The sequence below is a fragment of the Elgaria multicarinata genome, chromosome 5 (assembly GCF_023053635.1).
Source record: "Elgaria multicarinata webbii isolate HBS135686 ecotype San Diego chromosome 5, rElgMul1.1.pri, whole genome shotgun sequence".
Taxonomy (NCBI): Eukaryota; Metazoa; Chordata; class Lepidosauria; order Squamata; family Anguidae; genus Elgaria; species Elgaria multicarinata.
In genome coordinates, this window is record NC_086175.1 from 20,756,517 (window position 1) to 20,773,053 (window position 16,537).

Sequence of the window (16,537 nt, forward strand, 5' to 3'; positions counted from 1 at the left end):
TAACGATAACTACTATAATGTACATGGTGTACAAATGAGCTACATCGTAGCTCCCAAGACTAGTAGAAAGAAATAAAGTTGTGCCAAGCTGCGCTGCTAGGTACTTGTAAAATAAACAATTTATGGTTGTTTTACTCACACCTCCCCTGGAGTCGGTCCAAACCTCCCCTGGGGAGGCGTACCCCACTGGTTAAGAACCCCTGGCCTAAGGCAATAGCCCTTCACCAGCATCTGGTTTGCACAGGTCTCCTTCTTGTGAAGGACACAGGCCAACTTGCTCTTATGTTGAAATTAACTGTTTAAGACAAAAGGTTCCAGCCATCATTAGAAAGGCAATCTTCACTATTTTCTTTTGCATTCCTAGTTACATTCATACACCAGAACCAAAACAGCTCCAAACAATATTATTTATTTATTTATTTAGCACCAACAATGTACTTGGTGCTGTACAAAATATGCAAATAAAACAGCGATACCCTGCCTAGAGGCTTACAACCTAAAATCACATTAAAACATATGAAAGGGGAAAGGGGTTCACAATAAACAAGGATGGCCATATATCTCAGTGCCCTCACTTAATATTTGCTAGCACCTATTAATCAGCTAAAGCTCTACAATTCAAACAATTAACCTAGATGGCGGTCATTAGCTCAGACAGAGTTTCTCACCAAGGCGGGGGCGGGGGAGAGATGCTCAGGGAAGCTTAAACGATTAAGAAATATATAACCCGCTGTTTCATGTAACAATCATTTTTACCTAAATTCCTGCTCCTGCAGTTGTTCATTGCAGAGTTTCCTATTCGGAGGAATGACTTTGTTGCCACAGTAACATGTTCCACCCTAAAATTCTATTCTGGTCCTTTCTTTACAATTTCCAAAGACTGCAGCCATCCGCACATACCCCGCCTTTTCAAACTGCTATCATCCTTTTTTTTATTATTGTTATTACTTCACACAGGATTTTAATTAACTTGCATTTGATTCCCAACCACAGGTGTATATAGTCATCTTGTTCTCCCTCGAGAATGTTCTGCAATGCAGTTTGGATCTTGTTGCAGCTTGCTGAGTGAGAGACCGTGATCTATATCACCAAACAGAATGGTTTATAACAAATTCACCCCTCCCACCCCCTTCTGCTACTTGCAATGCAGCTACCAGAAGACGAGAGGACTTGACAGAACGTTTTCATAAACCCTCCTATCTCATTTAGGGTCATAACTGACCCACCCCCCCACAAAAGGGTATCAATTTAGCATCTCCCCCTGACCCGTGCCAATTCATATTCCATTTTATTCTCTCCCAATAAAGTATGCTATAAATTGTTATGTGGCATTTTGCCCACCATTAATTAAAAATCCATTCTGAGGGTTTCTCTAGAAGAGCATTAGGGTGAGAGTTTGACCTCAATTAAAGCAATTATATCCAGAAGACAGGATGAGATATTTATTTATTTATTACATTTTTATACCGCCCAATAACTGAAGCTCTCTAGGCAGGTCACAACAATGAAAACCATAAAATAACATAAAACTTTTCAAAAAAAAATGAAAGCTACAGTATAAAGGAAGGAAAGGAAAGGAACCTCTCGTGCAAGCACTTGAGTCATTGCTGACTCCTAGAGGTACGCCTGCTTTCACTGATGTTTCCTTGGCAGACGTTGTAGTAGGGTGGTTTGCCATTGCCTTCCCCAGTCGCAGTTACCTTTCCCCCAGCTAGCTGGGTACTCATTTTATCGACCTCAGAAGCATGGAAGGCTGAGTCGACCTGAGCCAGCTGCCTGAAAACCAGCTTCCGCTGGGATCAAACTCAGGCCACGGGGAGAGTTTTGGCTACAGTAACTGCCACTTACCACTCTGCGCCACACGAGGCTTACAGTATAAAACCAACGTTTAAACAAAAAAACCAAAAGAAACCCCAGCAGTGTAAAGATAAAGTCCACAATGGAGGCATGGGAGAAGCCTCTCTCAGTAGGCCCCCATCTTGACGGCGGTGCTTTGGGGCCACGAGGTGCCTGGCTCCCCCACTTGCGTTCCTTCCCTGCATCTGCACAGGGTCATTCCTCCCCGCTTTTTTATTTGTTTGTATCTGTGCAGCTCCACAGCTACAGATAATAATAAAAAAATGGGGTGGGGAAGGAACGAGGCAACCAGAGGAGGATGTGAGGAGAGGGATGCCCGGTGAACCACCTCTCCTTCCTGTGGCTGCCTGTTCCTCTCCACTTTTTATTTATATTATCTGTAGCTGCACAGATAGACATAATAAAAATTAAAAGGGGGGAGGAACAGGCCCATTCCTCTCCTCCCCCCATTTTTTTTTACTTTTACAGAGGCACGGGGTCGCCCCCTTCCCTGTCCAGCCCATGGCGACCAATCAGGGGGCGCCATGGGCTGTGACAAGACTCCGCTGCCAAAAAAGTTGAGGTAAGTGCCCGACTTTTATCAGTGGAGTTTCACCCCTGGCTTCGCAATGGCGGCTGCGTCAAATCCTTCATGTAGACATGCCCTAGGTCATGGAAAAGGCCCTCCCCTTAGTAAAGCTTTTACTGCTTTTAAATTATATATTCTTTTAACTTGGTTCATGGTTGAATTTGTTTTTAACTGTGCATATTTATTGTTTTATACTGTATGCTTTTATCTGTACGCTGCTCTGAGATCTTAATGATATGGGGCGGGATATAAATGTTTTAAATAAGGTCATCTACAGGGACCCTTAAGATCATCTACAGGGGCCCTTCTCCGTGAGCCCCTGCCAAACGAAGTGAGGCAGGTGGTTACTAGGAGGAGGGCTTTCTCCGCTGTGGCACCCCGGCTGTGGAATGAGCTCCCCAGAGAGGTCTGCCTGGCGCCTACACTGTACTCTTTTCGTCACCTTCATAAAAAGGTGAAGACCTTTTTATTCTCTCAGTATTTTAACACTTAATTTTAACTTAAATTTAATTTTTACTGTTCTAACTCTGTATTTTAATCTTATATCAATTTTGCTGTGTGGTTTTATTCTGGTTGTGCTTTTTATACTGTATTTTGTATTTGTGATTTTAACCTGTTGGTTGTTTTATATTGCTTTATTTGGCAGGGGCACCCAGACAACAGCCTCTGAAAACAATCTTAGGGTTCAGGCAGGTAAATATGGGAGGTGACCGTCCTTCAGATAACCTGGCCCCAAGCCATTTAGGGCTTTGAAAGATAATACCAGCACTTTGAATATGGAAGATCCCTATAAGAATTAACACAGAGCCATTACAGACCCCAGAACCTACATCTGTCCTGTACTAAAAACAACACTCCTTAATAAAATGCCATATATTTTACATTAAACTGGAGTCATTAACAAATGCCTCTCATTTTTAAAAGTATGACTTTATTAGGGTCGATTTGAATCTGATATCAGATAAGTAAAGTGATTTTTTAAAGTGTAGGAAGGTTAAGGAAGGTTAAATGCTGCAATGATTAAGCATGCTTACATGTGTGTGTGTATGTGATGTCTGTAGTTGCAAATTGACTCCAGCCATCTACTGAGATTTCAGAAGATGCAATGTATATTATATTTTACTGCAAGATTTATAAAAGCAGCAAAGTAATGTAAAGATTTAAGGTAGGAATTCACTTTGGCATACCACATTTCAGCTCCATCTATGGTCATACACATTCCCCTTTAGAACTATCAGGCTACAAGGAAAAACTTGACTCTCTTTTCCTTGAGATTTCTATGTTCAATAAAAACATGGGAGAAAAATATCAATAAATCCTTTCCTATATCCCAACTGGTATGCTCTCACCCAGAACTTCCAAGTCAGAACACAAACAACAGGAGTCCTGTAAAGCTCTTTGGAAATTTATCACTGACCCTAGTGGAACAAGGCTGTTAACCTCCTTCCCGGAGAGAGCTCTTTTGCCTTTAACGAAGAAATGGCTTGGTAAGGGAAGCACCAGTTTTATTATCTCGATTCCTTGTTCTACAGCTATTAAAAGCATAAGAACATCTTTCAAAGCCAACTGTTGGCAACCCTACGCAGAGGCAACTCCCCCCTCCCCTTGCAAAGTCCACTCCCAAGTACATGTCACCATCTTCTTTTGCTCAACGGACTCTTCCAAGAAACGGCTTTGCAATATCATAAACCTACACACTAAGTTGTGTGGATGCATAGGGTGCAGCATCGATGTGGTAGCCATCGACTCCTTAATCATATTCTCCCTGCCTAACTCATCCCCCCTTTTGGAGTGCAAGTTCTGCCTACAGTAGCTTAGCCACAGCCCCCGTCTATACGACAACAGGATTGCTCCTCTTTGAATATAAACTCGAATTTTCATTGATTCGAATCTAGGTAAAGAGCGTCACACTGCAGCAGCAACAGCGATTTATCTTCTGATTGTTTTATAGTGCAGTTATTAATGCGCACGTGCGCATTATCGCATATACAATGCTATGGAGTAGAGACAAATGAAGCTATAAATCTTATCTGCGGAGCTCTGCAGATTCATAGAAGAGGAAAACCGAGGGCTTAAAGGAACAAGACAGCTGAGGATGCGAGAGGGGGACTGAACATGTCTCCTCTCTCTCGCTGCCCGTTCCCCCTCTTTGTTTTAATTTTAAAAGCTCCATCTTTGGACATGAAAATGGCAGGAAGGAAAAAGACAGCCAGAGGAGGACGTGATAGGTGGGAAGGCAGGAAATCAGCCAATCACTTTGTCCCGCCGTGAAAGTAACACCCACATGTCAAAATGTGGTTTAACTCCACCAAGGACACATAACTAATGCGGTGCAAACTCAGACATTGATCCAAAAGTCATGGTAAATCGCAAATGCGAATATGCACATTATCACGTTAAAGAACCAGCGCTGTGGCAAATGGGCGGCTGCATCATGTGTCCTAAAACGTGAATATGCGCATTTAGGTTGGGGTAAAGAAGCCATATAGACAGTTAACTTTTGTGTCAGTGGCAATGTTAATCCTTGTTACGGCTAATCCGGGTTCCTATTTAATCCAGAACCTGAAATCGAAAGCTAATTAGTCCTAATTTCAGCCCATGTTCTTGCTGATGGAACACTCAACTGTGTTTAAGCCCAGAGAGGGGAATTCGCATTCCAGAGGGGAGGGGATTGGGAGAGGAAGCATACAGTCCTGCAGCCCATTTCTGATTGCTTAAGCATGATTAAACAATTGGTCATATTACGTCTCTACCTCTTCTAGGTGGGAAGGAAACGTTTTGTACACACTACATGGAATTCTTATCAGTTTCAACCACACTTCCTGCCCTGTTGAGTTAGTTATTTACCCTCAATTTTGAAAAGAGCATCGTTGGTGGGAGTGCACAACCTTCCGTGTGTGCGGGCGCTTAAAATAAGGTTCGCAAATGATGGGATGTTGGCTTTGGGATGGGGTGCGTGCGGTGGAAGTGGAAGCCCTGCACTTTTGGGTCAGTATATTAAATCAGATGACCGCCACCACTCACACCACTCTCTGGCCATTCTGTGGCACAGTGAAAGAGCAAAACTATGTACAAAGAATTTGTTTCAAATTTTAAATTAAAAAGGGCCACCACAAAATGGCATAGGAACTGGGGAAAGGAGATGTTTTACTCTTCGTCATTCACATCACATGCATCATTTGTAAAACTTGTGCAGCCAAATTACACATGACAATCATAACAGCAAACAGGTGTACACACAATGGGGGAAATCCTGCAATGTTCCCAGGTACAAAATTTAGTACAGAGATGCAAAACTGCAACATTTATTTATTTATACAGGCGTTTTAATGCTGCTTATTAATAATAAGCTCTCCAAGTGACATCTGACATCATGGAAGCTGATTTCTGTTCATACAATAGGACTTGCCTTCCCTCTGGTAAATTTCATTTTTAAAAAAGCACCCCACTCCAGATCAACAGTCTTGAAACAGTATTTGATGAGAAAGGACAATTGCAGCAAAAGAGGTAATGTTTAAGTGGAGCCAGCCAGCCAAATCTTGACTAAAGGTAAATCTGAAGTGAAGGTCAGAATTTCTGCTCAGGAAAAACATCTGAGGGGTTTCAAGCAGAGACAAAATAGGTTTTATAAGATGCATTGTACATCACTGCTATTTAAAGTGGTAGAAAAAGCAACTCAGAATGTTATACAGTAAAAGAATAAGGAAGTCAAACATGTTTGGAGAGGGGGGACAGTTGCTTCAAACATGCCTAGGTTGTCACAAGATTTTGCTTAGAGGAAGATTTGATGCCAATTCAGAGATTCCTCCTCAGGTGAAATAACTGAGACATTTTTAAGGCAGCCCCACAAGTTTTGATAAGACTAACAACATTTCTCTGGGGTGTTCCCCACATGCCTACTTGACACCACCAATAAAATATAGACGTGAACGTCAAACAGCGGGTTTATAGTATCTTCACCGCCCTTAGAGGTAAACAGCCAATGAATTTACACATTAGCATGTTGCAAGTGTCCCTGAACCTCCCCTAACTATCCTGCACGCTCCTACTTTTTTCGCTTTGTCAGTCTTGCCATCTTCTCCCTGTTTGACCTCTCTTCCTGCCGGGCTTCTCCTGAGGAAATTGGCTCAGCTACTGTGGGCACAGTGGTGCTTCACAGCAGGTTGTGATGCCACAATTTGCCATTGCTGAAGTTGCTCTGATGTCACAGAACCACTACAAGCTCCATCACACTTACTTTTTCTACCCTGTTTTTATCCGCGGTTTCCCCCTCTGTTTGCTTAGCGAGTCGAGCGCTGGGCACTTTCATGTCTGTGCATTGCTGCGCTCTTTCAGCTCATGAATCTTTTCCCCTGAAGCGCTACTATGCCAGCAAAATCTCCCACCCCACTCCATACGTTCTTCTTTCCCCTGCAGTTAATTTTTTATTTTAAAAATGTATTTCTTTATTTCTGCCAAATACAATAGTACAGCAGCCTGAAACTGCGCAATTACGGTAAAACAACACACTATACTTCCCCCTAAGATCATATTAAACAAACTCCAAGGAAGGGAGGCCGTTTGTAGGAAGCAGGAGGGAGCCCAGTTTGAATCAGATCGGTTCATCCTTTGATTTTTTAGTAAACGGAAGTAAGACCTCAAAAGTAAGCATAGGGTTGCAGAGCACTTCTTTTCCAGTTCGCTGTTTTAGACTTTTTAAAAAAAACACTGAGTGACCACAGTATTAAAAGTCAGTTCTTCTATATGTGTTTACTTAGAAGTAAGGCTCTCTCTGTTCAATGGGGTTTACTCAAAGGTAAGCATGCATCAGATTTTAGTATGACTTGGATGTAAATGCAGTTGAAATCAATGGGATTTACTCTTGAGTAGGGGAACTAGAGAACTGGAGATGCACAGCTGTGCTTGATCAAAGGAAAGAAAATAGATCCTTCACAATTGCAAACAGGTGGACTTTCGCACTGGTGGACTATCCAGAAAAGGTTCAAGGGGGGGAATTTAAAAAATCCTTAAAAAATCAAGCAATGAACCAATCTGATTCAAACTTGGCATGCCTAAAAATCTACTTAAGAGCTCTCAAGGTTCCAAGTTTCATCTCTTTATCTTTAAGAATGAGGGAGCTGCGGGCAAGGAGGGTGGGGTTGGAGCAGTAAAATGTCCATTCATTCCAACATGGGTGCTGGAGGAGGAGAACCGCCCTGCCCTACCCTTTCATCAGCAAGACTCAATTCAAAGCACATGCCCCCAACAAAGGAAAAAGTGAGGGAACAGCACTACACGGAAGCTTAAGGGCGCATTAAAGTCTCTTTGGGAAAATAATCCAGACTTTCCCCACTCCAAAAAGAAACAAAACATGGAGGGGAAGTGGTGAGATGAGCGCAGGCCAGGGAAGACGTCATGTGAGTACCGGGTTGCAAAACTGCATTCCAGGCATGGCGAGTGTACGATAAATCACTGGTGTGATGGAGCTCTACATAGCCCTGGACGAGTAGCTGAATCTCTTCTTGTATGAGACTGCCCATCCATTAAGATCAGTAGAGGGGGCTATCTTGTGTACCTCACCTTGTATCAAGGGTACGATGGTTCAAACACAGTTAATGGGTTTTTCTGTGGTCTGTCCAGAGTTTTAACACCCTCGGCCCTGGGAGAACGATCTGGCACCCCCTGCCCAAATGATTTGCTGCCACTTGAAAAATTGACTGTTGTGTCTGCCATTTGACTTGCTTTTAACTTGTTGCAATTTTGATTACTTAAACTAGACCTATATTGTTTTCCTATATTACACTTTTAGCTGCCTTTGGCATCCATACATGGAAAGGTGGGATATACATTTACAAAACAAGTTAAACAAAATAAGGGGAAGGGCTACTGGAACACCTTAGAACTGGAATCCAAAGTCCATGAGCAGTTACTCCTTATAAAGTTTTGAATGATACTTTGTGAACTACAAACAGGTCGAGTTGGTTTTGAGAGAAAACACTTGCTCTTTATAGTGATGCGATCCTTCCACATACATCTCATTCTTCAAACAAGATTATGTTGTTCCCAAAGTAGAGTTGAACAGTTTGTACAGAAGCAACAGAAATATTACACCTCAAGTTTCACGGAGGCAAGTTCTGAATAATTTATTTTAAAGCCTAGAGATTAACATATATCTTGAAGGTTCTGTTTGTAGTTTGCCGTTTCACTTGCAAGAAAAAAAACTGCCTACACTAGACTGATAGGGATAGCAGTATTTCCTATTCTCTCTCTCTCTCTCTCTCTTTCTTTCTCTCTCTCATTGTTGCTGTGGGGGTTTCCCATCACAAGGACCGGTATTACTTTCAGCGGTGTGTTTATATGTGATATTATTAACTCTCAAGCCCCAGACATGCATTTTGTGCTTAGTAATAGAGTCATATTAAATCAAACAACCCCACCTGCAAGATATATATATATATGAAGCTGAACAATTTCTTTCATTTCTAAGACATCCATTATTATTATTTTTATAGGGACAGGAGGTAACAGCACCTCCAAGTACTGGGGGCAGAAAGAAAAGAATGGACCACGGCCCTGCTGGAGGGAAGGTGGGAGCAATACCCAACAGAAAAGAGGAAGAGAAACACAACACCAAACACCTGTGAGGACACCCTTTACAGCTCCTGGGAAGGATCAGTGGAAACATTAAGACATGGAAAGTGTCTACCCTCTTGTGATAATTCACTTTCAGCCCCTTTGGAAAACGGAGCTGCTCTTGTTAAACATACAGGCAGCCTGGAACTGCATTCACATTGGAGTTTAAAAAGCAAAACAGAACAAAGAATTTCTTAAGGAAAAGTCTGTCCAGAACACTCTCTCTCCCACACGTGTGCGCACACACACACACACACACACACACACACAATAACCCATTATTTTATACTTCGTAATTTTGCAATAGAACCCCCAAAATGGCTGAGCACCCAAATGATTGTACTGTTTTAATGACCTCAGGCAACACCAGTCCAAGGGTTGCCATCCATTCCTGCAACTCAGAGTCATGTTCATTCTCCTTTCCCTGTAACATGCAGTGACTACTACTACTACTACTACTACTACTACTATTATTATTATTATTATTATTATTATTATTATTATTATTATTATTATTCTATACTGCCCAATAGTCAAAGCTCTCTAGGTGGTCCACAACAATTCAAAGATAATAACAATTTGGCCTAGAGTACAACATAAAAATGTAAACATACAAAATTTAAAACAATTTAGGAAGCTAAAAAAGTTTCAGTAAAATAATAGACCTGGTTAGATAACTAATAAAAGTGTAACATTGTCTTAGCACATCATGGGTTCCCCCACCCCTGCTTTACATTCTTGGCTGGGGTGTAGGTGGAAACATGCATGATGCAGTGCCTTTATATAATGTGTTCCCTCCATTGCAAGTTACAAGGAGAGGTAGGGGAACTCATTTTAAGCCTCTCAATGTTATTGAATGGGGTCACAAAAGATGATAACCCACACTCAAGGGTTCGGTATGGATTGAAGTTGGGTTGTTGTTGAACTGCGGATTATCATGTTGTCTGAACCCAGCCACAATAACAACCATGAACAACCCCAGTTCACAACCCAACAACAAATCATCGATTCCCTTCATGGGTTGTTTGTAGTTAACAGCTGAGTTCACACAACACAATAACCCACATTTCAACAACAACCAAAGCTTCAATAACAATCCACACTCAACTCATACTTAATCCTTGAATTTGGGTTATTGTGTTGTCTGAACCCAATCATTGTAATGCTGTTTAATGTTTTTCTGTTTACATATAGTATTGATTTCAAATTTCAATGTGCACCATTCTTAAAATCATTTTTGGTTGAAGGTTCTGCTTATAAATGCTTCAACTGAATAAACAAACTTGGAATACGAAGTTGGTGCCTGCCTGACCTCCAGAGGCAAGGAATTCCATAGGAAGGAGGCCACCATGCTGAAGTCTTGTCTGATGGACTCCAATTGGACGACAGATCCATGTGGAACCACCATGAGCATTCCCTCAGATGACCTCAGTGACCGGGCAGGTTGATAGGGGAGAAGGTGCTTTTTCAGGTATCAAATTATTACCCAATCCATCAATGTTGGGATGAGAGATACTTATACAGATGTGCAAGTTTGTCTTTGCAATTTCTCAGCAACTTTAAGTGCTGAGACTTTAGGGGTGGCATCAATTTTTCTCTTTATCAGTATAGATTCCTATGTTCTGTTTAGGACTGATTGATTTCTGAACTGAAACCAGGAACCATCCATTTCTGGTGGTTCCAGGTCTGGTCCAGCCAGATACATTCCCAGGCTGCCTTAAAGGTGCCTGGAGGCTTCTGGTATGGCACAGGGTGATGAGCTTACTAATACTGTGTGTCATTTGGCAAGCCTGGTAACCTCACACAAGGGCTTTGTGATGATTTTTCTACGTGAATAAAAGAGCATGATACTTAAAATCATTGAGATTGAACCAGGAGTGCTACAGTGTGCTTCATCCATGCTCCTCTCTAATGAAACGCAAGAACGCCATTCAGACACAAGTCTTGTATGCCTGCAAAATGTTCAGCCCTACGATATGTGTGATAATGATGTTCTGCTGTAGTACCAAGGCACATGGTGGGCTCATCTACACCAACCAGGATTTTCCACTATGAAAGCAGTATATAAAAGGCAGGAGCCACACTACTGTATAGTGATATTGTAGTGCACTGCAGGATCTACGCTACTGCCTTATAGTGGTAATGAAGTGCACTGACAACTGTTAGGGCCCATGAGACATCTACACTGAGCAGGATATAGCACTATGAAAGTGGTATACGGTATGTGTTAGTGGGCCCCAACAGTTGTCAGTGCACTTCAATACCACTATAAAGCAGTAGTGTGGCTCCTGCCTTTTATATACTGCTTTCATACCACTTCCATAGTGGAATATCTGCTTGGTGTCGATGAGCCCAGTGTCACAGATGGAAATGCAAGCATCTCTAAATAATAGCTTAACAACTTCTCCTCCAAGCATGAAATAAAGACGACAACACCCGGCAGAAAGAGAACTCTGAAAGATAACTGATGTGAGCAATCATCTCCGCAAAGGAGGCAACAAAAGCGCCAATAATGCTTAAAAGGAATATCAGTCTTTCAGTCCTTCCCAGCAGGAATGAGAAAAGCAACATCGTTTACAAAAGGCACCTCAAAAGCAAAAAACAAACAAAAAGAGCCCGGAACCAACAAACATTGCTTTAAAACATAACAAAGAAGGATCAAAAACTAAAAGGGAAGAATTTAACATGCAAACAAGATTATTTACCTCTTTTTCTTTACCAGAGGAAGCATATTATCATTTTTACTTGACTGGCATTCCATGGAACATAAAGTAACAATATCTGCCCCACAACCATCCAATATGTTTACTGCAGGTTGTGGAACATTTTACAAGAGGTGCCAAAAAAAAAAAAGCGTCCTAGAATTTTACAAAAGGTGATCAAAGATTCTGCATGAACTATTTTTATTCAAAAAAGGCATAGGGAGGAAGCCTGGTGGAAAGTACTTTTATGTATTCAGAGGTACAGTTACTATATTCTTGGCAGCTAAGAAATCATTTTTGGTTACTCCGTCCAGATATAATTTGTGGACCTCTGAACGTCTCATTAGGTATCCTAGGCTGGAGATAATGCCTAAACCTAAACTGGCCCTGGCCCTCACCACTGCTAAAAAACCATGCCGCAATACATTTTATTAATCTTTACAGTGTCACAATACTCATCGTTGGTTTTGCATTGGAAGTTTGCTCAGGCTACAGATGTAAGTTCTATCTGAAGCATTATAAACAAGCACAGGCAACGAACAACAAAAGATTCTGCAAGCATCAGCCAACACATTCGCTACATCTGTCATTACAAATGAAAGTAGAAGCACCAATGGACCCAGAGTTGTCAAGTGGCTGCTGTGATCGGGAGTGCCTTTGACCAGCTTTGGCTGGTGCGGCAGTTACCCCTTCCTAGGAAAGATGGATCTGACCCTAGTGATGTATGCCTTGATTACCTCTTGTTTGGACTACTGTAATGTACTCTACACAGGGCTGCCCTTGAAAAGTGTCTGAAAAAAATAGTGCAAAACGCAGCAGCCCGACTGGCTGGTGCTTTAAAGACCATATATGACTGGTCTTGAACCAAGTGTAGTGGCTTCCAGTTTGTTTCTGAGGGCTCATCTCCACCAGGTAGGATATTCCACTATGAAAGCGATATGAAAGCAGTATATAAAAGGCAGAAGCCACACTACTGCTTTATAGTGGTACTGAAGTGCACTGACAGCTGTTGGGGCCCATGTCACCTCTACACCAAGCAGGATATAACACTATGAAAGTGGTATGAAAGCGGTATATGGTATGTGTCAATGGGCCCCAACAGTTGTCGGTGGACTTCAATACTGCTATAAAGCAGTAGTGTAGCTCCTGCCTTTTATATACCGCTTTCATACCACTTTCATAGTGGAATATCCTGCTTGGTGTAGATAAGCCCTGAGTCCAATCCAAGATGCTGGGTTTGACCCATAAAGCCCTGAACAGCTTGAGCCATGATATCTGAAGAACTGCCTCTTCCCATATGAGCCTGTCCTTAATTTAATCTCTTCATCACAGGCCCTGTTGCACATCCCACCAACAAGAGATGTTAGGCTGGTGGGTACATGGAACAGGGTTTTCTCTGTAACAGCACCTCAACTGTGGAAGTCCCTACCAGGAGTGTGTGTGTGTCAGGCTGGCTCCATGCATAATGAGTTTTAGAGAAGTAGTAAAAACTGTATTGCTTTGCTGGGCCTTTGGCTTTTAAAATTGTATGCAGCTTGCTTTTAAAGAATATTTGGTTTTGGTATTTTTAGTTTTTATGTTGCAATTTTATTGGATTTCATTTTACATTGCGTTGAGGGCCATGGTGGGCAGAAAACAGTATATAAATACTTTTAATAAATAATAAATAAATAGAATCTAAAGATGTTGATCAAGATGTCCATGAGCTTTAATAATGCTGAAGAATATTCATGATATTTTTTTTAAAAAAATAGAAATCTCTCCAAGAATCCTACATCCTTGTGGGAAGCACAATGACTGATCTTGGGTTCTTGTACATTCATAAACATTTCTGGAATAATAAGGCAAAACAGCACACTTTACTTCCTACTAACATTTTGGTTATTGCATCTGACCAAACTGCTAGATGAGAACAAATGTCCACTGAAATCCAGCATTCTGTAATAATGGGTCAACCAGATGCTTCCGACTAACTTACATGCAAGTAACAATGAAGGCAACCCACCTAAGCTTTAATCTTGTGGCACCGAGTTCCACAAGTTAATTAGGCATCGTGGGGGTGGGGGCAGGAAACACTTGTCCGTCCTGAACCTTCTACCAATCATTTTATTTGGATGACTTCAGGTATTAGTGAGATCCCCCACTCATGCCGCCATAGCTAATAACCAAGCATTTCCAGCCATTTTAACTGCCCTAATGTCTCTTCCTTTCTGGTGGACTCATAAACATGACAGGATCTCCCTTCAGCTTTTCCCATTCTACTGTTTAGGCCTGCTGTGTTTACTGGGACTGTTAAGAGCTTTTCTTGCTGGCATCAGATTTTGTTCCCACCTTGTCCATTTTGCTGCCTGAGACGATTTCCCATTCCATTTACAAAAGCTGATTGGACTGGCAGTTTAATCTTTCTTCAACACTGGCATCCTCCACCACACTTGAGGGCAAATGGCTAGCTTAGGAGGTACAGGGCAGGCCGCATGATCCACAGCTCCAGCACCAGGCTGTCACTCCCCGCATCGGCCACCTGAGGTGACTGCCTCACTTTGCCTAATCATAGGGCCGGCCCTGCACCCTTCTCACTGCTTCAAGGGCTTCTGGCCACCTAGCCCTGAGAAACCTGAAACCTGAATGGAAGTGCTCTGAAGCAACACGGCTTCTTGTGCAGTAGCGTTCTCCGCAACCATTTTCTAGATCTTCCCTGTGTCATAGTATGATTTTAGTTCTCGAGCTGCCTTCCTGCAGCAGCAAGGTCGTCATATTAAATCAAATCACTGAACTAAGTGAAGCTTGCACTGATGAAGAACTTCGAGCCTCCCTTAAGGAGATTTTGTGCTGCTATGGTAATCATCATTAGGATCACTTCATTACTACCTATCCTTCAACTGCACTGATATTCACGGCTTATTTCTCCAACTAAGCATCGCTAGAGCTCGCAATCTAAGATGGCCTTCCCCAACCTGGGGTCCTCCAGATGTGTTGGATTACAAATCCCATCATGCTTGGATGATGCCAAGGGTAGCGTGGAACTGTATGCAGCCTGTGGGCCACTGGATCCCCAAACCAGGACTAGAGTGCTTTTAACACGTGCTGCTGATGCCCAGAGAGCTTCGGCTATTGGGCGGTATAAAAATGTAATAAATAAATAAATAAATAAATAAAAATGCTTCCAGCTAACAAGCAAGGTCTTTCTGTTCATGGTCAAATGGACTGGAGGAGGTGAGGAATGTACTGGATGGGTCATTCCGGAGAGGGCCCTCGCAAAGAGTAACCATCAATGGTTGTCACTATCGGTTTTGTTAAGCACTATACAAAAAACACTCCTTTGACAACAGAGTTGGGAGACAACACAGTGGGAAGGGAAGCCTGTAAAAGGTTTACCAACCATGCGATTGAGCCAAAATGAAGGGTAGTTGGGGAAAGCCAAGAAGCAGGAGCCTTGCACTTACCCCTTGTTCTGATTCCAGCAGCTCTGTTTTGACTCTGACTGCAGGCATCCCATCAAGCATTAACATTCTGTTTTCCAACGTGTTAATATCCTTGAAGAGAACAAGAAAAGCAAAGGTGAGCTTTGGTTGGTTGGTTAAGGGGTTGCTTGGTTGATTAAGAGAGCCAGTGTGGTGTAGTGGCTAAGGTGTTGGACTGGGAGTCAGGAGATCCAGGTTCTAGTCCCCACTCAGCCATGGAAACCCACTGGGTGACTTTGGGCCAGTCACAGACTCTCAGCCCAACCCACCTCACAGGGTTGTTGTTGTGAGGATAACATGGAGAGGAGGAGGATTATGTACGCCGCCTTGGGTTCCTTGGAGGAAAAAAGGCGGGATAGAAATGTAATAAATAATAAATAAATAAATAATGAACTATGAGATAGCGAAGGCTGTCAACTAATTCAATACATTTTGAGTTAAGAAATAAATGAAAGCTGAACCATTCACCCACCGATCAAGTTTAAATAAGCTAGAATGCATTTGTGAATTATCAATATGGTTCCAGTCAAGAACAGGCACTGGTTTACTTAAGAACAGTACAATAAGGGTTGTGTGTCATGATTCTAGGTGGAAGTGCAAATGTGTTACTGGGTACAGAATTCAGCTTCCTCAACATCTTAAAAAAAAAAAAGTTTCTAACCATCATGATTGCAAAGAAGTGCCTCAAAATCTGAAGCTGCTGCTGAAGTCCGAGAAGCCAGAAAAGTCACTGAAATAGATTTCCCGTGGTTTCGGACAGAGTTTCAATGCCTTGCAGAGCTCCATAAATAGAACTCTGCGGAATAAATTATGCAAATTTGTTTAATTTGCATAATTTGCACAGGGTGCAAAATCCAGCTTTTCTTGGCATCGGATTTGGACTGCCAGGGTGTAGAATTTGTGTGTTTTTTTTTTTTTTTTAAGTACAACACATGTAGCTCCAGATGTAACTGACATAACTAAGAAACAAGAGTGGTGATTCATTGTTTGGAGGCAAAACCACCCTTAAAATAAGGAATAACAAGGGAAATTAATAGGAAATGTGTGTTTGATTCATTTTCTTTCAATTCTCTAGTCAATTCAATAAACCAACCTTAGTTTTCAAAATGATGGATACAGACACACACACACACCAACAAATGATCAGGAGTGCTCAAATAAGATGCCAAAACATGCGGGGGAGGGGGGATGATTCCATGTTTAGCCCTCTTCCCAGAAAGAATGTTTGCTTATCAGGCCTGGATTTCACATCCTAGGGTGTCACCCAGCATCAGTGGTTTGGCCGTCAGCCTAGGTAGGGTGGAGCCGAAAAGAAGGAGCCAGCTAGGCTCTCATTT

At 42.1% G+C, this 16,537-nt stretch overlaps 1 protein-coding gene across 4 annotated transcripts in view; it reads right to left on the bottom strand.

The window, feature by feature from the left end:
- KLF12 (KLF transcription factor 12) overlaps positions 1–16,537 on the bottom strand; it is a 248,058-nt gene that overhangs the window by 143,397 nt on the left and 88,124 nt on the right. For all 4 annotated transcript variants that reach the window (XM_063126022.1, XM_063126021.1, XM_063126020.1 and 1 more), the window contains one exon: positions 15,183–15,272. In XM_063126022.1, coding sequence (XP_062982092.1) covers positions 15,183–15,272 — 90 coding nt within the window. The remainder of the gene's footprint in view (positions 1–15,182; positions 15,273–16,537) is intronic.